This window comes from Numenius arquata, chromosome 15 (assembly GCF_964106895.1).
Source record: "Numenius arquata chromosome 15, bNumArq3.hap1.1, whole genome shotgun sequence".
Taxonomy (NCBI): domain Eukaryota; kingdom Metazoa; phylum Chordata; class Aves; order Charadriiformes; family Scolopacidae; genus Numenius; species Numenius arquata.
This window is the reverse complement of record NC_133590.1, coordinates 12857292-12879998: the sequence shown is the minus strand read 5'-3', so window position 1 is coordinate 12879998 and position 22707 is coordinate 12857292. Positions and strand designations below refer to the sequence as shown.

Below are 22707 nucleotides of genomic sequence, written 5' to 3'. Positions count from 1 at the left end.
CCATGGCGCTGCAAGTCATCCAGGAAAATGTTCCTTGATCCTGTAATGAAATGTGCATTTTCCAGTGTAAAGAGATTTTCCACGTCCCAACAAAGCAACACAAGTGATCGCCTCATCCCCGGAGGTGTTCAAGACCAGGCTGGATGGGGCTTTGAGGAACCTGGTCTGGTGGGAAGTGTCCCAGCCCAGGGCAGGGGGGTTGGAACTAGATGACCTTCCAACCCGAACCATTCTATGATTCTATGACTTTCTAATAACTAAAATCACTTTTCTCCTTGCATTTTAATATCACTTGAGGGACTTTGAGTTTCATTAGGAGGTAGAAAAAAATCTCTTAAATATGTTTTGGTAAGGTAACTCTACACAACAGATAAAATGAAAAATGCTGTTTTATGAAATGCCTTTTCTTTTTTAAGATTTTGGACTTTCAGCAACCTGGTCCAATGAAGATGTTTTTCACAGACAAAAAATCCCATCCTTTCAGTACTCTGGCAAACCAGACGTACATTTCAGTTTCACTTATTAATTCTCCTTTAAGATTAAAGATCCATGGATAGCCTCACGAAAGCGATGTAAATCAGTATTACTACTTTCATTGTGGTCAAAATATACTACGTTTTAAGAAATTCTTCTCATGCATAAACTATTGAAGAAATTAAATAAAATGTAAATTGGTAATAATTTAAGCAAGAAGTTGTTTATGCTAAGGAAAATTATTTCAAGGTAGAAATGGTTAAATAAATATGAACTTGAAGTTGCCAGGTATTTCAGTTCCCATAGAAGCTGTGAGAGGAGGGAACAGACAAAATACACATTTTAGCAATCACAGATTTTGTAAAATGAAGTATATTTTTAGGACAGGTTCTTCGCTGAGAGGTTTGTCAGTCACTGGAACAGGGTCCTCAGGGCAGTGGTCATGGCACCAAGCCTGTCAAGGTGTTCAAGGACCATCTGGATGATGCTTTTAGTCCTAGGGTTTAGTTTTTGGCAGTCCCTGTTATCCTTATGCATCCCTTCCAACTCAAGATATTCTATGATTCTATGATAATGTTTCATCTTTCTTTGCAAAACCTATTTTTTTTTTTCTTCAGAAAGTGTTCAACAACTGGCAAATTGGGCTCTTTGTAATCCGTGTGTTCTGAAGGTGATAAAAATGATGAGACATGAGATTATGAGCTGACTTTCCTTGCTAGCAACTTGGAAATCAGTGGAGAGGAGGATTAGACTTTGCAACTGTTTTACCATCTGACAGATATTTTAAAAAGTTGCTAGCTTTAAATTTGGGTAAGGACCTAGAATGTCCAGAAACCTGAGCATGGCACTTCCTTCTGCAGAAGGATCTGGTTCTTTGTGTAGCTCCCTGCCCCTGGGTTGCAAGAGTTATGACTCTAAACCTTGGATTTGCTTTATCCTGATGATATAACTCAAATAAATAGTCTCCAGGCATTCAATAGGAGTTTTGTCAAGGTGAGGCGTGTGGGATTAGGACCTTCAGATCATGAAAAGCCTCCTGGGTGAAAGCTTGTTGGTTCTCTAAGGGCAGAATGTGCTTTGGGATTGCTTTTTGGTTCTGCTTCTTAGTCTTGGTAACAAGCAAATAGAATTGGTTAATACAGATTACAGATGATTAAAATAATGTGATAGTAGCATAAAAGCATTGGACATACTCTGAGTGACATTGCTTAAAATGCTCTAAAAGCTTTTGAATCTCAGCTGGACGGAAGTTTGCAATGAGAAATGCTGATTTAAAAAAAAAAAAGGAAATTCTCCATGTAGGAAAGGGCCTTGTTACTGGCAGGAGACCTGCAATGCTGTTGAGAAAAGGGTTTTCTAGTTCATAGGAACACTTTTTAATTTGACAAAATTAAAAATTAATTGTGACTCTTGCACTAAATGAAAATGAGCTGAAATTATCTGTTTACCCACTCAGCCAGAAAAAAAAAACAACCCACAAACCCAACTCTTGGCATATTGAAATGTTGTATTCATAAGCTTATTTATATTTTTAAATGCAGAGTGGTATGTGTTTTGCACATAAAATGTTCTTTTAGCAAATGCTCTTACCTGCTTGCTGGGGTCCCCTTTCAATATGTCAGTATATTTTTGTCTAAGTCTCTCCAGTGCACTAAAGAAAATTCATTACTTATCATTATGTATTTTTTCCTACAATACATTCAAATACAATACAATACAATACAATACATTTGTTTTCTATGTTACATTTGAAGATATAATTAGGTGGCATCTTCATTCCTTCAAGCCCATGAAACACCCATCATATCTACTGGTTTGAGTGGGCTTTGATGCAGGTTACAAAATTTGCCAATATTGATTTTAGAGGAAAACACAAGAGAGAGGGAGGTAGCGCTGAACAGCATAAGGCACAGTACCTGGCCCTTGAGACATCCTCCGTGCAGCAGTAGCATCCGAACAGCAGTCAGCAGGGGACTCGTGTTAACTGGGTTCCCTATAACGCTGATAAAACATGGTTCAGAATTTATAAGCATATAAATTTAAAGGGGTGTGCTCTGCAGTTTGACCAGCCTTATTTTTTTTTTAAGTTACTGATTTCATACAGTGGAGACGCTTTCAACATTTAAAAACATTCTCTTAATTTTTTTTGGCCAGAGATTGTTTATAATAGCTTGATTTTTCGATTACCTTAATTATTGTTCGAAGCCCTTCTCTTCTATGGGAGCAGGGATTAAACCCTCCCCTTGGCATACCCGGTGACAGCCACTGGCCCAGGAGGAACCTGCTGCAGGCAGCCAGGGGGAAAATTAGTGATGCCAAGCGAAAAATGATGGCAAAATTTTTCCACCCCTCAGTTTCTCCACTGTCCCGCAGTGGAGCTGGGAGTGGTTGTCTTCTCCTGTCCCCTCGCAGACCAGACCCCCCAGCTCACATCCACTGTGGTAGCTTTGCCCAAGGTCCACCGTGGTGGCTCTGTGGGCTGAGAGGGTTGCAGGGATTCGCAGCACCTCCTACCCTGGCCCACTTGTGCTGTCCAGGAGCATGGACAGGGCGAGCCCCAGCAAGGACAGCCCTTGCTTGGGGAACCTTTCAGGGCAGGGGTACCATGAGCTGGCTGAAGTCTTAGGCCCGTGCTCCCGAGGTTCCCACAGCCATGTCCTGGGCACCACAGAACCTGCAGCTGTAAGTGTTGCCAGGCAATGGATTGCCTTACCTGCTAGGAAACAAAATGTTGGGGTTTTTTTTTTTTTCAAAATGCAATGCCAGAAACCCCTCAAGACCGTACAAATTCCAGTCTGTATTTCAAGCAGTTAATTTTCAGCTCGGTCTGTAAATGTCATCCCAGCTGTCACACTTCACAGCCTTCTGGAAGCACCTCATGTGACGCCTGGATTAATCCTTGCAGTGTTGGCAGAGAGCCGTCCACTTGTCTTCCCCAACAATACACTCCTTAGAGAAATCCAGTGAACTTTGATGAAACAAAGAGGGCTTGTTCCTCACTGGCAAGGCTCCGATCGAGCGTTTACTCTACATGCACAGTGTGCAGCTTTCAAATGCATGCTGCCCAAGCTGCCCAGGAACTCTAAAAGAAACTGAAGCAACAGGTTTTGGCCACCCTCCTGCAACTGGGGCTTCACAGTTGGCTTTCCTAGCCTGCGACTACGGATGGCAGGATCCAGGATGCGGGAAAGAAGGCCTGGCTTTGCTATATTAATATTAAGTCATGCTCTCTGCCACCTCTTTGCATGGGAGAACACAGCCCTTGCATCAGCATAAATCAGTTTTGTTCATATCTCATGCAAAAAAGCTCTGCTCGAATCCAGGCTTAGCAGCGGAGGAAGGCAGTAACTAATGCTAAGTTCTTCAGAAACACCTCAACATCTCTGGCTGAACCTGCGTATAAATCTTTGTCACCAGATAACTTCAGCAAACCAGGAGCCCTCAAGTCAGTTTTGTGCTAGCAACTGGTCAGGCACAGAAGAAAATTCAGTCTTTGTACAGAGTTCCTGATTTCACTCGGTGCCTAAATTAAAGAGATAATAAGCAGAAGGGATGAGGGAGATTAGGTGAGGAGTAACAAGGTCTTGACATGCACTAGGAAGTTAACTGTGTGGTAGGTGCAGGGACGAGATGGAGGGAAAAGAAGCAGAAAACGAAAAAGTCATATGGAAAAAACATAAGGAACTGACTTCATCTCCATTCCAGTAGATGGGTTTCTACTGGACTTTCACCCCCATCCTAATAGATGGGTTTCAGCCTCTAAGACTACCAGGCAACACTCATCTGACTGCAACTGCTCAAACCTCACATTTTATCTATTCTATTTAGTCACTCACATACTCACAGAAAGGTTCCTTAAGCTCGACAGGTTGCATGACCATGTCTGAGGACAAAACACAACCCTCATTGTCTACAAACTGATAGAGGAGGAAAGAGAGAAGCCGTCTTTCTGAAACTATAGTTTCTGAAAACTGAAAAAAAATTGCAAAAAAAAGAAGATGACAGTCATTCAAACTTGCCAGGCTCTTTAGAACAGCAGCAGTCCAATTTATTTCTACATTAAAGCCCGTGACTTACTCATTTATTTCAGAAAGAAGAAGGAAAAATCTGCTTGGATGGGTACCAGGTGATTCAGGGCAAAAGAGGTGATCCAAGTGTTATTCTAGGAAATGAAAACAAATCTCACCCCCAGTGAACCAGCTGGCTCACTGACGAATTTCCTCAGCTAGGCATGACTTCACTAAAATATGCTTTTTGTGTCATAGTACTTGAGCCTGAGATAGAAAATCTCCTAAAATACAAGAGCTGCTGTGAGAAATTTAATATCTCTTTAGTTTTTCCTAGCTAGATATAAAGTGCCAAAATGAATAAAAATTAAAGTAAAAAAAACTTATGAAAACAAAACTACCAAAATAGAGAAAAATAAATAAATAAATGAGGAAAATCTCTTCTCCTTGTTACACAAGGCATTTAACAGAAATTATGCAAAAAAAAAATATTGTGCTTGGGTTCAGGGGTGCTGAACAGCAAAGGACTGCAATTCTTTTTATCTTGAACTGGTCACAAACAAAGGGCAGTGGTGGGTCAGCCTCAAGAAATGCCTTTGCTGTCTCCTCTGAGTTTGTTAAGTGTGGCGGACAATTCAGCAACCCCACTGGAGTGGCTGGCTGCCTGATTTCCTGCTCAAGATAGATTCCAGTGCAATCCTGGTAAAATAGCTTGCCCTAGGTTGGCGAGTCTGATGGAGTTATTTAAAAAAACAAAAGTAAATTATCAGTCAAGTGAAAGTGATCTCCAGAGTATATTCATTTAGTTATTTGATTGGACTTTGCTGCAATCTCAGGCATTAAAGGACACCTAAATCAGAACTGTGAGCAGAAGGTTATGATTAACTGCTTAATCCAGCTTGGTATCAATGAATATCTGGGCTTCTAGGGCAAGGCATGGGGAGAAAGTAATGAAAACAAGAAAAATTGTGTTTCTTACCCACATCCTGTAAACACAAATTACCTTTTTTTTACTCTCAATCTACAAAACGCAAGGATTTGTTATTAACAACTGGAAAAGGAATCTACTTGCTAGCTATGGGATCCAGAAAAAAACCCCAATGTTTATTTATACCAGTTTATAAATATTTTTATGTTATTTTCATGGAAAGGAGGACTACAGAGCTGAATTATCTCCTTCATACTCCAGAATTAGAAGAGAAAGATAAACAAGAGACCAAAGCACGGGAAATTCAGCATACAAACAAGCAAACAAGAACTTTGTTCCTGAGCTTTTCTTTAACCCCAGTGCTGGTCCAACAGGTTGCATGACAACACTGGGAACTGTCAGGAACCCATAAAGTCCATACAATATGTTTTTTACCAAAACAGGTGTATACATTTGAAACCAAATTGCTATGGATCCATTCTCTTTCCATGAAAAAATCCTTCTTAAGTGCTACTTCAGGGAAGTTGTTCAGGGGTTTGTGGTTTTCTTGGAGTTGCTATGAACACTTTTAGCTACATCGTCTGGATATACGGGGTGTAATTCAGTAATTATCCCCTCCCAACACAGCTCACACTACACAGGGTGACACTTGTAAGGGATTTTAGCAGGATGTTGCAAACAACATCTTTAGTTGCTGCTGAGATTGCTGGTTAAGCACATACTACTGAGTGAACACGTACATACTACGTGGTTGAGTAGTGACAGACGCACTAGGAAGAAATTAAACAATCTAATACCAAAGTCAGACAGTTACTCAAAGCAAAAACCTGCCAATGATGGCTGGTGTGTCTTCTCCATGGGTGGAGGAGGTGACAACACCAAGCTCAATTAAAAAAAATGAAGGCAGTGGCTTCCACAAGCTCCTGGTTCTCGACCTCCTTGTGTTTGCAGGCACCGGGTGTCACCATGTGGTTGGCAAAACATTGATCCCACACAAAACGAATAAATAAAAAACAAACCCAAATGTCGAAATAAACATCTTAGTTTACATTTTGGCTTTGATTCTCTGTATTTTCAAGCAGGACATGAAAGGCAAAAATCCCAGATCTTGCTTTTCATGTTTTCATGCACCATTAGTAAATATTTATGTGGGATTTGGCTGTTTGCATTTCCAGCATATTTCAGCCCGATTTATGAATGCACATAGCACACTCCAAAGGGCTGAGTCCTGAGAAGCCAAACCCCTCATAATAACAAAGCATACAACCATGGGGGGTGGGGAAGGGAAAGAAATTAAATTATTTTATTGTCATCAACAACTAAAAGTATTAAAATTGGAAAAAGCTCTTCATTCTGGAAAGGAGACATGAAATGTCTTTCAATATTTATGTGACATTTCGTTGAAACCTGAAAAGTCTCCTGACTGAGATTTGATCTCTTGGATGAGACCTGCCTGGTTTAGGATGTATGTCAATGGGAAGGCTTCCGATTGATTTGACAAGCCTTTTGATCAGATTGTGTGATTCAGCCTTAAATATTGCAAAGAAGCCACCTTTAACAGCTCAGTATCTTTTGAATTTGGATTTATTTAATCTAAAGAAATGAAAACTTAATGGAAAAAACATCAACCTTCAACGAGGTAAAATGCACCTAAAGGGAAGAGGGACAAAATCACTCCCAATGGCCAGGAGGGACATGGCAAGAACTAGCGGGCTTGACCTAAAATAGTGAAAAATTAGGACAAACATTGTGAAAAGCCTTTTCAACAGTGATTCTAATTTCAGTAGTGAGTCTTGTTGAGCATGAGAAGAGATTGACTAGGCAAGTTAGGGAAACATCTGTTGGGAAGATATTGTGCTGAGGTGGTGGTGTTGGGGGTGTGGAGAGAAGCTCCAGCTGATGTGATTTTGATGCTCTGGGTGAGCAGCAGCGCCCATGGACAAGGAGGAGGTGGCACAGGGGTGGCTGGCAATGAGGATGGAGGCAGGGACCTAGCAGCTCTGTGGGAAACAGGCTGTGGTGTTCATGGGGACAAGTGCCACATTGTGGAGCTAGAGGGAGACCAGGGCTATAATAGAGATCTCAGGAGCAGGAGGTATGTCTCTTGAGAAGATAACAGAAATAACTAACTAGATAAAGCTAAAATGGTTGGGGAACTTTTTCTAGACCTCTCAGGGCATGATGATTTCTGTGCTCTGTTTCTTCTCAGCTTTGCAAACATGCCTGTCATCAATGAGGAACCAAGGATTCTTTCAAGGCCTTCTCTGTGATGTTTGAACACTTGTTTTACCTTTGCTGCTAGATTTAATTTTATTTTTTACCTGCCCTTTACAAGATTAACTCCATTAAAATGCCTTGCTGTAGCCGCCCACACAGTGGTGTGCCCAACACTCGTACAAAACAGAGGCACCTCACACCTCTTCACAGCAGTATGTAGAAGTGTTTCAAAATCCAACTGATGGGCAGAAAATTGAATACTGGAGCGAAAGCTTCCTCTCCAATAACAGGGAGAAAAAGACCGGCTGTAGAAGACAGTTATTCCTCGCTGGCATGTAGGGGAAGCTCCTGTCACCTTTCCTGAGCTTCTCACCTTTGGTGCTGCTGTGGGAAAAGCAGCAGATGCGGGGCCTGCTTGGGTGGGAGAGGATGCTGAGGGACTCAGTCAGCCACCTGCTTTGGAGGGAGCACAGGGACGGGGGAAACGCAGAGAGAGCGCTCCTGAGGACTCCCCTGAGCAACGTGGGTCATTTCCCTTTTGTGTGCGACACCCGGGAGAAAGTAACAGACACCCAAACAAAAGGCATTTCTGAATCAGGAGTCAGCAATCTGGCTTCCTACAATTTTCTGTAAATTTACATGTGTGGAAAGAAAAAGAATTAGCTCATTCCTTTTGAAGCCTACATTAAGATATTTAGAAATTTCCTATGTAGCATTTCAGAAGCAGGGGCCTCACCCATCACTTGGCAAATTTTTAATGCAACAGACCACACTCTTCAACACAGCAAAACATTCGTTTGTGTTTTAATCACAGAGACATTAATTTGAAAGACAAAATAGAGTTACTGCTTTGTAAACATTCCTTCCTTTGATTTTAAATTACACTGCTCACATAACAGATTACTTTAGCTTGGAAATATCTGCATTTTATAAATAAGCACAATAAGATCCATTATTGTTTCAATGAGAAATTTAGCATTAAAAATAATGCTCAAAGTTATTAGAATATTGTATAGCCACAATTCCAGATGCCATGGCAAAACATTTATATTTCCTTTCCAGACATGACCTACTACTTCTCCCAAAATTAAATCTTCTACCCTTTTAATAAACTTTGAAATATTTAGTGATGCCTCATTCATATTTTTGCTCCAGCTCACAAAATTGTGAGGCATTAGATAAATGGTCTTAGAAGGATGTGAGAAGAGAATTAAAGAGAAGAAAAATGATATAATGATTGTACCAAACAACTCGTGACATGAATGTTGAAATTATTTCTTAATCATTTAATAGGTGTTAGGATTAGAAAGTTATTTTAAAACCCTGTAACAGGCTAGGATTTGTTGTAGATAAAGATATCACAGTTTCTTACAAATGGCAAAGGTGTGGCAGTCATCAATGAAGCATTTTGTGAGATTTACCCTGTAATCATTTAGCAGATGCTGCTGACCTCTGATCTGACATTATCCCGTGCGAAAGTGGTTTCTTCAGTGCAGGTCTTGCAAGAAAACCAGCAAGAACGAAAACGACAACTGCCAGGACAGCAACAGCGACAGCAAGTGGCGCGAAGGGATTATCAGCAGCAGCGGGAACCACCTGGGGATCAGGTACAGAAACGTCCAGCCCTGCGAGGGAAGGCAGAGGGGGTTTGTTGTCAGTATATTGAAGATCAGGGCACACAGAGCTGCCGCTTTAAAAGGGATGATTCCCAGATCGGAGTCAGAAATAAGCTTACTTCTTACAGATTCATTGATTTAAACTATTTGAACAGGCTTTACATGAGCAGGGATGGCAACTTAACTAAGCAAACTTCACAAGCTGAGGGAATTAAATGTTTCTCAAGAATTCTGGGAGTTTGCTGGAGCTGGCCATCATGTTTCACAATCAGGCTGGAGCTAATTAGTTCAATGGATTTATAACACTAAAATGGGTTACACACTACCTCTCCTTTGGGACAGCCAAAACGGTTATACTTTTTACATATGCAGGTGAAAACAGAGGTTTTGCAGGGTGGTGAAAGAAGAAGAGATTTGTAGAAGACCAGGCTGGGTGGGGTTTTGGGCAACCTGGTCTAGTAGGAGGTGTACCTGCCCATGGCAAGGGGGTTGGAACTAGATGATCTTTAAGGTCCCTTCCAGCCTAAATCATGGTTCTATGATTCTATATTTGGGTCAGCCAAACAAACACCTTTTTATAGTGAAGTTAGCAAAAGCAGATTTCAGTGACGTGTGTCAGAAACGCAGAGCTATGGCTTTTCTAAGCAGTCTTAGAGTAAACACGAGAGATATTTATATGACTTTACCAGCATTCCTGCTCCCTTCTCGAAGCTTCAGTGGTCCGACAACCACATCCACTTCTTCCTCGGTGGAACTTGTGTCTCTCTTGGACCTTCTGATGCAGCCCCGGTAGCAGCGGGAGGAGTAGTCCCTCAGCCTGCAGACCACCAGCTCACACTGCAGGTAGACCAACGTCTGGCGGCTGATGAACTCAAAGGCATTAAATTTGAACCGAGCAAAGTGGCTGTAGGGGGAGGAGTATGTGGCGTAGGAAGAATCTCTAACACATCTAGAGAGAAATGGAAAAGAGAATTACTCTTCATGGATACACACAGGTACATTCCTGCAAAAATGCAATAGATGAAAACAAAATTATATCATTGCAAGGTACTAAGAACACAATGTGATAAAAACACAACTCCTATAGCATAGTATAGACTTTAAGAATATAGACTTCTTTAAGAAGCTAGAGCACTGACAACTCTTTACTTTTTTCCAAGCGAAGAAGACTATAAGTTGTGAAGAGGACAAACTCTTACTAATATATGTGCTATAACAGGGAATAAAAAAAATTAGTCTAACGCTTTTTTACTAAAATATTTAACACCCAGGATGATAGACTCCTGCTGCCAGTTTTCACTAGCTCATCTCCTCTACCTCACTCCCACTAGTTTGCATTTTACATACAGGACAAGGATGAAGTAAGCGAAAGGAAATGTCAGTAAGGTCTAAATGTCGTTTCCTATTTCCAGGCTCATACTGTAAATATAAAAAATCAAAGACCACTTTTAACATTCTGTTGATAATGAGATCTAAACCAATTCCGATTGACTCTATTCTTTTAAATAAATGCAGAAAGGTTATTACAGATATGTTTCTAATGACTTGAGAAACCTCTTACCCATTCCTGATTATGTCATAGGCTAGGGTGTTAAAATCACGAGGATCAGGTGATGCCACACAAGTGTCCACAAAGATGGTCAGATTTTGGTCAGAGTTGTGAAGAGAAGCTTGAACATATACATTTTGGTTCAAGTCAATGTAGTATGGAGAGTCGTGCACTTGCCGCGAGAACGATGAGGAATCATAAAAACCGATGTGCATGTCGTATCTTCCAAACTGATTTTCATTCACATCTACAGTGTCCTCAGCAACATACATTATTTGCATCCATGTGTTCTGTAGCATTTTACAACTAATATGTAAGTGAATATCCTTTTTCCTCTTGATTATGCGCCCAGAAGTTGTTATTTTGATCATGTTGGAATAGTTGATTGTATCATTGTTCTCCTGCTGAACATGTAATTTAAAATGAGGAATTGCATTTTTATCACATTCCATGTTCTAAGCTTTGATAGAGTGATATGCAATTTAAAAATGTAGGTTCATCTTAAACTCTTTAAACCAGGAAGCTTTATATTGGTCTTTTCTGCTCACACATTGTAAAAAAACTTTCTGAAGTACATAATTAAATGGAAGTAAGTGGAGAAAAACTCTTTGTTAAATCCAAGGCAGAGCCAACTCGTTGAACATCTGTACAAAACACCACACTCATCCCAAACCTGCATAGCACTTACAAGACTACATCTACTTTAAATCGTCTTTACTCCCTAGAAACCTCATTTCTCTTAAGCACGAGGATTCCCTAAGGCATGGAAAGCTAAAGCACTAAAAACCTCCGGGTCTTGTTGGTTCCCTTCTTATCCCTGTGGAACACAGTGGCCGTTTCATGACTCTTTTCAAAGCGGGTCCCGCAATTCAGTGCGCACAAGGGTGACTGTACCTCTCGTATCGTCCCACAGCCGTTGTAGGGAATGTTGAATATGACCTCACGTGATGTGACTGTTGGTGTACAGTGGTTGTCGTTCAGGGCGACCATCTGTGCCGAGTAGCCTTGAGACTGGAGATAGTCTCTGCTAATCACCGCATGCATGTAGTCAGGCAAGCACAGAAGGGCTGGTGGAAGAAGAAGAAACAATATATTAGTGACTTCAGCAAGTTGTAAATGATTAAAGGTTTAATGTAATTAATTTGTAAATGATTAAAGTTCAACCAAATGTTGGTTTTTTTCTTAATTTAGAAGGTGGGCACTTCATGCACCAACCCATCGTATTTCACATGCATCATTTCTTTTCCCTAACATCTTTAAATACACACAAATATTTATTTTGCAAACAAAAGCAATAAACAGGTTTGTCTGTTGAGAAACACCAACTAGGAACTTACTAGTGTTGGGATCTGCTGGAATGGAGGAGTAGTGAGCCTGAAACCCTCTGAAGGTGTATCTAGAATCACTGTGAAAGCGAACGCTCATCATGTTTGAAGAGGATGTGTACGTGGGAAAGGAACCAGAACAAAGTCTCCCAAGAAGCGGGGAAGAGTGTGGAGGCCCATCATAGACTTCAACGTAGTCATACTGGCATCTGCCGCTTTGCATCCTGGTGAACAAATGTCAGCACCTTGTCAAATGCATTTCAGAAGCTCTGATTTAACTGCCTAACATGTGATAAAATCTTTCAGCGCTTAAAGTTTTCATGGCAAAGGTTCTATTCTATTTGTATGTAGCTGTAGCAGAAAATTGAGAGCAGAAAATACTACAGTAATCCAGATTTTGTTCTGGTCTTCCAACCACAGGATGGTATTCAAAGTATCTTTAAAATTGGGAACTTTACCTATTTCAAATAAGTTTTGAAACTTCTCGAATAAGTTTTGACTTTGCTATTTGCCCAGGGAATCAATGTTTTACTTACGCAATGTCTCTAAATGTGAGCATAACACGGAAATTGTTCTCCACTTGTATTTCCCACACGCAGTCAGCGTTGTTTGGATAAGTTCCAGGGTAGAAGGGGCTCTGCAGCGTCCCAGAGGAGTTTGAGACTGAGCCGCCACAAAAATAAGGCGCTGCAGAAAAAAATGGAAGAGAATTTACTTACAGTAAATTGTTTACTATAAGTTACTCACAGGACTCTACAAAATTGTGCTTGTGTCTCATCTACAGCTGCTGAAAAGCAGGTCCCCTGCTGACTGCAGGTGATACTCTGTATGACCTAAATCAAAACAAATAATTTGGTTTTGCTTTAGCTTTACTTTCGTGAGTTGTATTCAGGATTCCCTAACACATCCACGGTGTCAGACTACCCTCTTCAGGCTGGGCTGGTAACACTTGGATGCTTTCTGCTCTGTTCTCTCTTTTCTGCAGTTGAGATCTGGTTTGGGAGGTGTCATGGCAGTGAAATGGAAGTACCTTCCTGAAAGGCAGCATTCCCTGGTTACTCTGCTGCTTCTCTTTATTCCCCTAAGGACTTTGAAGGCTAAATAAGTTGCAAATCTTCTAGGAAACTCTAATTTTATGGTCTCAGACCATAAGCACTCCAGGCTGCTGAACAAAGTCTTCAATATATCTCATTTCTCCTATAAGTGTAGCTGCAAAAGCTTTCGTGTTATCGACAGCATGAACGACATAGAATTTTTATGTTAAACGCACATAATCTTTAATTATAATAATTAAACAAAATGTTTAATCCTAAAACTTTCCTTATATGCAGTGAGCACAAGCTCTGAACTTAATTCCGACAAGATGTGAGACATAAAGGCAACCCCTCCCCCCCATTTTATATTCCTCCACGGGGACAGCCCCCAGTGCAACACACTCCTTCTGCCTCAGGATTTTGGGATTCTTGAGCTGGTCCAAGCTTGGGAGCATCAGCTGTACCCACACACTGCCCCTTTCCCTGATCAGACTGAACGGGCTCTCAGGGACCTTCACTTTGTACCATTTTCTACTGCGAATGGTCAAGCTCTTGGTCTAAAATCTTCTTTCTAAGACAAAAATAGCAGGCTGAAGACCATAACAGCTCTAGTAAGCAGAAGAACCAAAAATTACCCATCGCATACAGCTTCTCTGATAAACAGCCTGTGACTCTCAATGCAAATGGAAAACATTTCAATTGAATGGGTATAATTTTGAAAAAGACTCCACGTTTTTTAAAGGAAACTCTAAAAGAAGACAGATTAAGTTATGCCATCAGGGAAGCAGATAAAGACAAAGACGGAAAATGAAAAAAATTCAAGAGAAAAAGTGATTTATGAGTGCTGTATAGAAATCATAACAATAAGGAAACTTTATCACACATTCAAAAAATCAATGTGAATAAAATTTCATTGTGCCTGTAGTCCTGACATGGTTTGATGTCATTGCCCTTTAGATGTTCAGTTCCGAACAAAGTACATATACCACCCTGCCAATACTGATGTATGCAGTTAAAAGTTAGAGATTTAGACAACACTTCCTAAGCCTTGACCCAGCCAAAGAGCCCTGCGAGGAGATGGCTTTCCCACAGCCAACCAGTGTAGCTGCAAAATAAGTGTCACTGAGATGCAAGGCAATATCACAGCCTGTCTAAGAATTATCATGCAAGTTTAAAGTGATATTGCCATAGAAACCAAAATCAAATTTAAAAAAGCCCATCAGGGAGACAGCCCACAAATAAAAAAGATGAGAAGAGGCATGGAAGAGCATTACCTGAGGGAGATGCTGGGGTGGCCAAAGCATCTGTGGGTGGGGAGGAAGAAGAGCCACAATTCAGATGTGTTGCTTAGGAGAAAGGTGCCGAGGCAGAGACATGGCCCCGCATTGGGGCATAGGGTACCACGACAGGGATCGTGGCGAGGAGGGGTTGGGTACATGGGGAACTGTGAGCTCCATGGGAGAGCTGGTGGCATCCAGTGCCCACACACCTGCACAGATGACGCTGGCATCCTCCACGTGCCTGCAGTTGTGCACGCCCCAGCCGTTGTGCCGGCACATCTGGAGGGAAGGCTCATCCCCACGGCACTGCACGTCGTCCAGGAAGATGTTCCCGGAGCCGAGGCCAAAGCGTGCGTTGCCCGGGGCGGCCATTGGCTGGCCGCAGCCCAGCTGCCGACACACCACCCGGGCATCGTTCAGGTCCCAGCTGTCATCACACACCGTCCCCCAGCTGCTGCCGTCGTACATCTCCACGCGGCCCTCGCAGCCATTCCTCCCACCGGAGAGCCGCAGGTGGGCACCTGGGGTGAGGCACATGGCACTGGGTAAGGGTCCCACCAGCCCGCCCACCATAGTCCCCACCTCCTGGATGTTTTGGAGATTTGGCCACAGTGACCATGAGCTGGGGTGGTGCAGATCTGAAGGGACCAGGGGAGGGCAGTGACTGAGCAAAGACTCTGAGCATGCAAAAGGCAGATGCACAGTGAGCAGGGACCTGCTGGGGTGGTCCAAAGAAGTTGCTTGGGTGACCTGGGGGCTGCTTGGGGCACTTGGCATTTGCAGAAACACCCTTTGTACACCTTGACCCTGGCCCATCCCTTGAGGGGGACCACCCATGCACCCTGGAGATGTTTAAGTGCGGGGAGCCTGACAGGGTGCCTGAAAGGGTGCTGGCCACCTTGGCTTGACATTGCAAAGCCACTGCTGTGCCCTGATATCAGGGCAGCAACTTGCATCTTGGGCTGACACAGCAGGCATAGAGGATGGATGGAAGGGCTTGCTTCCATGCACTTGATGTTTGCTGCCCCAGAGCCAGGAGCCACGGGGTGGCTGGCAAAGCAGGTCTTGGACCTGTCACCACCGCAGCAGCTCAGCTCCTTCCCAGCAGCAGTCCCCAAACCATATGATCCCTTGCCATGGGCAGAGGGGAGCAGCAGCCCTGTGCTGGCCAGGCTCAGGCCAGCATGTCCCGTCTCCTCTCCTCTTGTGTCCAGCTGGGGTCTGCTGCAAGGCTGGGAATTAGCTGGGCGGGCGTGAATTACCTGTTGTGTGTGGCCGTTCAGCAGGAGGGGTTGATTGTACAGCTGCAAGGAAGAAGATGGAGTGAGCGAATGAAAGGGCAGCGAATGCAGCAGGCTTGTGGCAATGAATGGACATGGACGTGGGCATGGACATGGACATGGAAATGCAAGGCTGGAGCACTAATGGTGGAAAAGACCATGGGGCTCTGTCCTGCCATTCCCCCTCCAGACACCAGCCTGATGTGCCCCCAGTGCTGCCCCATCCTCCCCACGCCACAATCCTGCAATCCTGCTCTTTGCCACCACACGGAGCACCTACACCTTCGATTGTAGAGAGCCTGCTGTGCCCTCTGTGTGAAAAAAAAATGGGGCTTTTGCATGACACATGCTTCCAGCACCAGGCGGTGAAAGCCCCCTATCTCACTGCCTGGATGCAGTGGCCTGGAGACCTGCCTGGATGCAGTCCTGAGTAACATGCTCTGACATGATCTAGGCAATCCTGCTTCGGCAGGGGAGTTGGACTAGATGATCTTTATGGTCCCTTCCAACTCTAAAAATTCAGTGAAATTCACCGCTTCACCCTGGCTCTACGGAGGGAGGTAAGCACGGCTGCTCCCAAGGGAGGGCACCCAAACCCGCCTGGTGGGATCTGCAGGAGAGCTGGTGGCCTCTGCTGCCCACACACCTGCACAGATGACGCTGGCATCCTCCACGTGCCTGCAGTTGTGCACGCCCCAGCCGTTGTGCCGGCACATCTGGAGGGAAGGCTCATCCCCACGGCACTGCACGTCGTCCAGGAAGATGTTCCCGGAGCCGAGGCCAAAGTGTGCATTGCCCGGGGCGGCCATTGGCTGGCCGCAGCCCAGCTGCCGACACACCACCTGGGCATCGTTCAGGTCCCAGCTGTCGTCACACACTGTCCCCCAGCTGCTGCCGTCGTACATCTCCACGCGGCCCTCACAGCTGTTCCTCCCACCGGAGAGCCGCAGGTGGGCACCTGGGGTGAGGAACGTGGGACTGGGTTAGGGTTCTTCCAGCCTGACACCCTGCTGTCCACAGATGAACCCCTACAGCAGGGAGCCTGCATGGTTGCTGCAAGGCCAGGGACGGGTCTGGTGGGCATGAATTACCTGTTGAATATGGCCAGCCTGTGGTGGGCACCAGAGCTATGGATGCAAGTAAGAATTTACTGTCAATGAAAAAGGCTCTGAACACAGTCACCGCATGCCACGCACCCCAAAGCAGCCCATCTTCAAGGAGCCCCTGCCCTGTGGCACTTAACATTAAGCAGAGGTCTTTCAGCTGAAACGACCATTGTGACTTCTCTGTTTCACAAAGCCATCTGCTCCCTGGGCAGGAACCACATACCCATGGAGGTCTAACTTGCATTACAAAACACTTGATGCAGCAGCTTTCTCTTTTCCAGTCACATTCCAAAGCCCAGAGCATGTCTAAGAAATAGGAGGAACTGGAGGGGCAGAATGATCCCCTGTCATAATCCCCCCAGTTGCAGTGAGGGGAAATTCCTTCCTGAACAGTTTCCTTCACCAGCAATGGCTACAGAGATCCTGGCCTCAAGCCTCAGCCCTCTAGTTTACCAGCTCTGCTCCATGCTCTACTTGTACTCTCGCTGTGGACTTGGGTGCCACAAATGGCCTAACTGGAGTAGGTCAGGGATGGGAGGCTCCCTCCACTGCAGTCAGGTCTGGGAAGGGAGATCAGGGGTGTTAAGGAGATCAGGGAGTGACAGTGGACAGGGTTACCTGGTGTGCTCCCCTCTGCTGTGGTAGCCATTGTTGCTGTGGTGGTTGTCTCTGCTATAGGTGTTATTGGCACTGTGGTGGTTGTCACCTCTAGGGAGAACATCTGCACTGCGGAGCTTGTTGGTGCTATGGTGGTTGCCGCCACTGGGGAGGAGGCCTCTGCTGGGGTGGTTGTTAGTGGTCCGGTGGTCATTTCCACTAGGGATGTCATCTCTGCTGTGGGGGTTGTTAATGCTGTGGTGGACATCTCCGCTAGGGAGGTTGTCTCTGCCATGAGGGTTGTTAACGTTGCAGTGGTCGTCTCTGCTGTGGTTGTCTCTGCCATGAGGGTTGTCAATGCTGCAGCGGTCGTCTCTGCTGTGGTTGTCTCTGCCATGAGGGTTGTTAATGCTGCAGTGGTCTTCTCTGCTATGGAGGTCGTCTCCAGTGTTGAGGTCATTGGTGTTGGGGAGGTTATCTCCTTTATCTCCTCTATGGAGGTCGTCTGGACCTCTGCTATGGAGGTCATTGCTGCTGTGGTGGTTGTCTCTAGTGTTGAGGTCATTGGCTCTGTGGAGGCCATCAGTGTCGTAATGGTGTTTCCTGTGAATATGGAAGAAAAACATCATCCACATGAGGACTGTGCTGGTGCAATGGGTTCCATGTGCATGTTAGCTACAAGCCCAGTTCCTCAAGGATGAAGTGAAATCAAGATAAATTACTCTGATGGCATACACCATATTGACTGGAGAGCATGGAGCTGGGTAACAGCCAATTGAAATTTTTTCTTGAATGTGATGTTTCCAGATGGCAACAGCAGGGAAAGATACTGATGTGGCATCTACTCCCAGCCATAGGACATCACGGCTCAGGTGTGGCCGGAGACTGTCCTCTACAGGCTACTGCCATGGAGCTGGGAGATGTAGGGTCGCTGGCAGCAGCAGGGCTTGGACATGTCACCATTGTGGACACCCTTCTGCAGAGGCTCAGGTCATCCCCAGGAGCAGCCCAGGTGGTGGTCTTGAGGTGGTGTTCGGTGCAAGGCCAGGAGTAGATTAGGTCATTGTGACTCACCTGTTGAATATGGCCAGTCTGTCGTAGGCACTGGATCTACAAATGCAAGCAAGAAATAAATGACATAAAAAAAGACAATAAATGACATGCTGAACACAGCATACGTATGCTAATAGAGGTATCGGAGAAAGTATTTTTGTTTTTCTCTAAGTGCAAAGCACTGGTCTAGGTAGCATTTTCTTCCAGCATGAATTCAACTCTCCAGGCTCTTCCTCTTTGAGGAAATGTGGAGAACTGCAATATATAAAAAACACCTGAACAACCTGTTGTCATCAGCCATGTCCCAGCTCATAACGATCTGTTTGTTAGTACAGGAGAAAATAACATACAAATGAACTACCTTTTCTTAAAAAAACAAGGAGAAAATAAAGTCAGAAAACAGCAAGGTGACAGAATACTCAAAATGGATGGATATGTGTAAAGGAAAAGAATATTGATGGACCTAAACTTGAAGGAAAACTTGAAAAATACAGAAACAATACAAAGTGAGTTGTCAGCTATGGCAGTCTGGGTTGTGGCTGTGAAATTATTGTTGCCCATAATGAATGCATTAAGGCTTGTGATAAGATGACTTACACTGAACCCTGTTCTTCCCCGATGAACATTCCCTATCAGACATGGCTTTGCCTCTAATTTCGACTTATTTCCTCAATCTGTCACTGCTGGGTGATTAGATGGAATAAAAGCTCTACATATTGCAATGCCTATCTGATCCTTGGGTTTGTATGCTACCCCAGTGAGAAAAACATACGCCCACGCTGGCTCGGCAGGGTCAGAAAGACACGGTTGTTGGAAGACCAGACTCTGCTTCCTGAGAACAAGCCTTTTCAGAGGGAGCGTGCCTTTCCACAGATACAAAATTCTTCATCATAAAGTAGAATGACAGATTAGACATATATTTGATATATCTGGTATAACTTTCCAACATGTGTCTTGAGTGAATGAAATGCTGTCTCAGAAGAAGAGTGTCTGCATAGCCCCATGCCAACACATGTATATTGAGTGCAATTTATAGCAAAACTCTTTAGGAAAGGAAAACGTGACAGCACCTGAACAGACAACACCAGCGTCTTCGTAGTGGGCACAGTTGTGTATCTTCCACCCACGGTGATTACAACGCCACAAGGAGACCTCATTCCCTACGCAATTCACATTGTCCAGCAGGATGTCGCCTGAGCCTTGCCCAAAGTAAGCATTTCCTAGAGCTGCAATGGCCGGGCCACATCCCAGCTGCCTGCACACAACCTGGGCATCAGAAAGGTCCCAGAAATCGTCACAAACTGTCCCCCACCGGCGGTTGTAATAGAGCTCCACGCGACCTTCACATCCGTGCCTTCCATTCACCAGCTGGAGACGGGTTGCTTTGGGAGAGAAGGAATTGAGCACACAGTCAGACAAATAAGCTGGAAGTGACCTTAAGAAGTCATCTATTCTGTTCTCTTGCCCCATCGTTCCTAGTAGGTGTTTGTTGTTGTGGTTTCAGTTGGGATAGAGTTAACTTTTTTTATTAGCAGCTGGTATAGAGCTATGGTTTTGATTTGGGGTGAAAAATACTTTTGATAGCGCACTGGTGGTGTTAGTTGTTGCTGAGCTCCCGAGGCCCTTTCTGCTCCTCACACCGTCCCACCAGCAAGCAGGCTGGGAGGGCACAAGAAGTTGGGAGGGCACGCAGCTGGGACAGCTGACCGCATCTGACCAAAGGAATATTCCATGCCATGTGACACCATGCTCAGAACATAAAGCTGGGAGAAGAAGAAGGAAGGGGGGACTTTTGGAGTGATGGCGGTTGTCTTCCTAAGTAACCGATACGTGTGATGGAGCCCTGCTGTCGCGGGGATGGCTGGGAATGACAGTGGGAAGTAGTGAATGAATTCCTCATTTTGCTTTGCTTGCATGTGTGGCTTTTGCTCTACCTATTAAACTATCTTTATCTCAACCCATGAGTTTTTTTCTCACTTTTCCTGTTCTGATTCTCTCCCCCATCCCAGCTGCATGGTTCTGGCTGCTGGTTGGGGTTAAACCACGACACTCGCCTAGCCCAATATTAAATGCCTGTGAGGATAGAGGTGGCACACACCCTTTTTCTTCTCTCTTCCAGATCTCAAAATCTGCTGCACGTGTTTTATGCAAGGTTTCTACAGAAAATTTAGAGAGCAGGCTAAGCACAAACTATTTCAGCAAGAAAGGAAATTCTTTAGTAATAGGAAAAGCATAATAGGAAAGCAAAGGAGAGAAAATGAATTTCAGAATCTGAATGAAATCTAAGTAAAATAGCATTAAGAAAATAGCACTGATTTTTTTTTCCACTTTGTTACTAGCAGAAAAATGGCATGTTTTAAGAACATGTTTCATGTTTATGTATTTCTTTTTTTATTAATTGCTGTCAAAATGTTTTATGCTAAAGAACAAGGAGACAGTTTACATTGAATCCCACTGGAGTTCAGGATGTACAGCACAGCTTTCCTGCCCTCAACCTGTGTCTTACCAGGAGCATGTACAAGTACCTCTACGTGGTGTTCAAAGCCCCTGCTGACCTGGGCGCAGGGGTGGGAAACAGAGCAGTGGCTCAAGCAGATCACCAAGGCTTCGGGGACACAGCAAGACGTAGCTTCAACAGCCAAGACTGGCTTTTTCCTAAATCTATGCTCATGGGGCTGCTACGGTGCTGCCATATGAACATTACCAGGCAGGTAAATTGCAGTTCATGCGACATTACGCACTCCTGAAGGATAACAAGCAGCGACCTACTTTGCTTAAAACGACATCAGAATTAGGCCAAATGAATCCTTCAGAAAAACTACAGAATTTTAGAGAAAACAATAGCCACTCCTTATTTTTCTCCCTGATTTATGTGATTTAACTAGAATTTTGTTTCTTCCTCTAAAATTTTTAGGAGAATTTTAAGGACCTAGAGTCCACAGATCACAACCAAATTCTAGAGGTTTTAAGAGTGATTTTTGGTGGAAGAATTCCACTAAATGTTCAACAGAATTGACAATGTTCTCAATGGGATTACAAGAATTTCAATAGGAATCCACTAGCTTTATTTCTTATATGCCTGTAAAATGTTATTAGAATTTGAACAAAGCAATACCTAATAACCTGTCATGTACACATCTGATAACTGCCTTCATTCAGGGAAAGCCCATCTGCTTCCCACTTTGAGTTAGATTGTTTAGACATTCTGCAGAGAACAGTATGAAAGTCCTGATTTTAGAGATCCATTTTTGGTAAAGAATTTTGTTAAAGGCTTTACCACTAAGTGTAAGTGAGCAAATAAATGTTGTAAATTAAGATTTGCAGTATTTACACTTTGGAAATGAAAACACATGCACACTGCACTTGTTATATTTCGCATTTCTGCCAAATACATACTTATTAAACATCGTTATTAAACACTGAATAAGTCAACCAGAGCAAAACAAATTTAACAGCTCCAGGATTTCTTCACTGCATCTAATTTAGCAGGACTAAATTTGTCCTTATTTGTATGCATTTAACCCACGGTTCAAAGGGAGAGGCTACAAAAGTGCCCCTCGACTTATATCCGTTTCATTTCCTCAAATATCTATTTGGACATTTTTAAACCATACTTGTAGGACTTTTGAGAAGTGAAACAGCAAACCTGGCAAAAAGTCAAAGCGGGATTAGGAAATTGAAGCTGATCTTAAACAGTTTTATTTGCTTTCATTCAAGGCCTGTCATGACTGTGAGAGCGTAACCATCTGCTGGGCATGTAGTTAGAGAGGTTGCATCCTGCTTCACGCTTTAAAGGTGTCAAAAAGACAAAAGCCTGTGATTATACAAATAAAGCACTTACTCTGACCCAGGAGACAGAGTCAGGGGCTGGCGAATGAAGCCAAGGGCAGAGAGAACTGGAGCAGCAAGAGCAAAATGGTTTATCACTAGGCAAGCAGAGGACAGATGAAGAAAACTGGATGAGGTGAATGATGGCAGTAAAAATTATCACAATGATGCTTAAATAACTAGTTAGAAAAATAATCTGCAATTATTCTAGCATATACATAGAACTATTTAGCTCAAAGTAACCTAAGTCACTTGGGAGATAGAAACAAATCATGTAAAGAAAAAATCAATGACCAAAAAAAAGTTGAACTAAAAATGTTTTATGTCTTTCATTATTTTTAGATGTCCCTCATTTATTCACAGTGCTAGATTATGAAAATTAACTTATATTTCGTTAAATTATACACAAGATC

At 43.6% G+C, this 22707-nt stretch overlaps 1 protein-coding gene across 1 annotated transcript in view; it reads right to left on the bottom strand.

Annotated features, from left to right (window-relative positions):
• Positions 1–19936, bottom strand: part of LOC141472295 (scavenger receptor cysteine-rich domain-containing protein DMBT1-like) — a 42143-nt gene extending 22207 nt beyond the window's left edge. The window contains exons 1-10 of the mRNA XM_074159209.1: positions 19537–19936; positions 18488–18523; positions 17435–18016; positions 16353–16668; positions 14640–14971; positions 12653–12830; positions 12129–12340; positions 11686–11858; positions 10804–11192; positions 9929–10191 (exon numbers count right to left, since the gene is read on the bottom strand). Coding sequence (XP_074015310.1) covers positions 9929–10191; positions 10804–11192; positions 11686–11858; positions 12129–12340; positions 12653–12830; positions 14640–14971; positions 16353–16668; positions 17435–18016; positions 18488–18523; positions 19537–19936 — 2881 coding nt within the window. The remainder of the gene's footprint in view (positions 1–9928; positions 10192–10803; positions 11193–11685; positions 11859–12128; positions 12341–12652; positions 12831–14639; positions 14972–16352; positions 16669–17434; positions 18017–18487; positions 18524–19536) is intronic.
• Positions 19937–22707: the final 2771 nt, after the last annotated feature.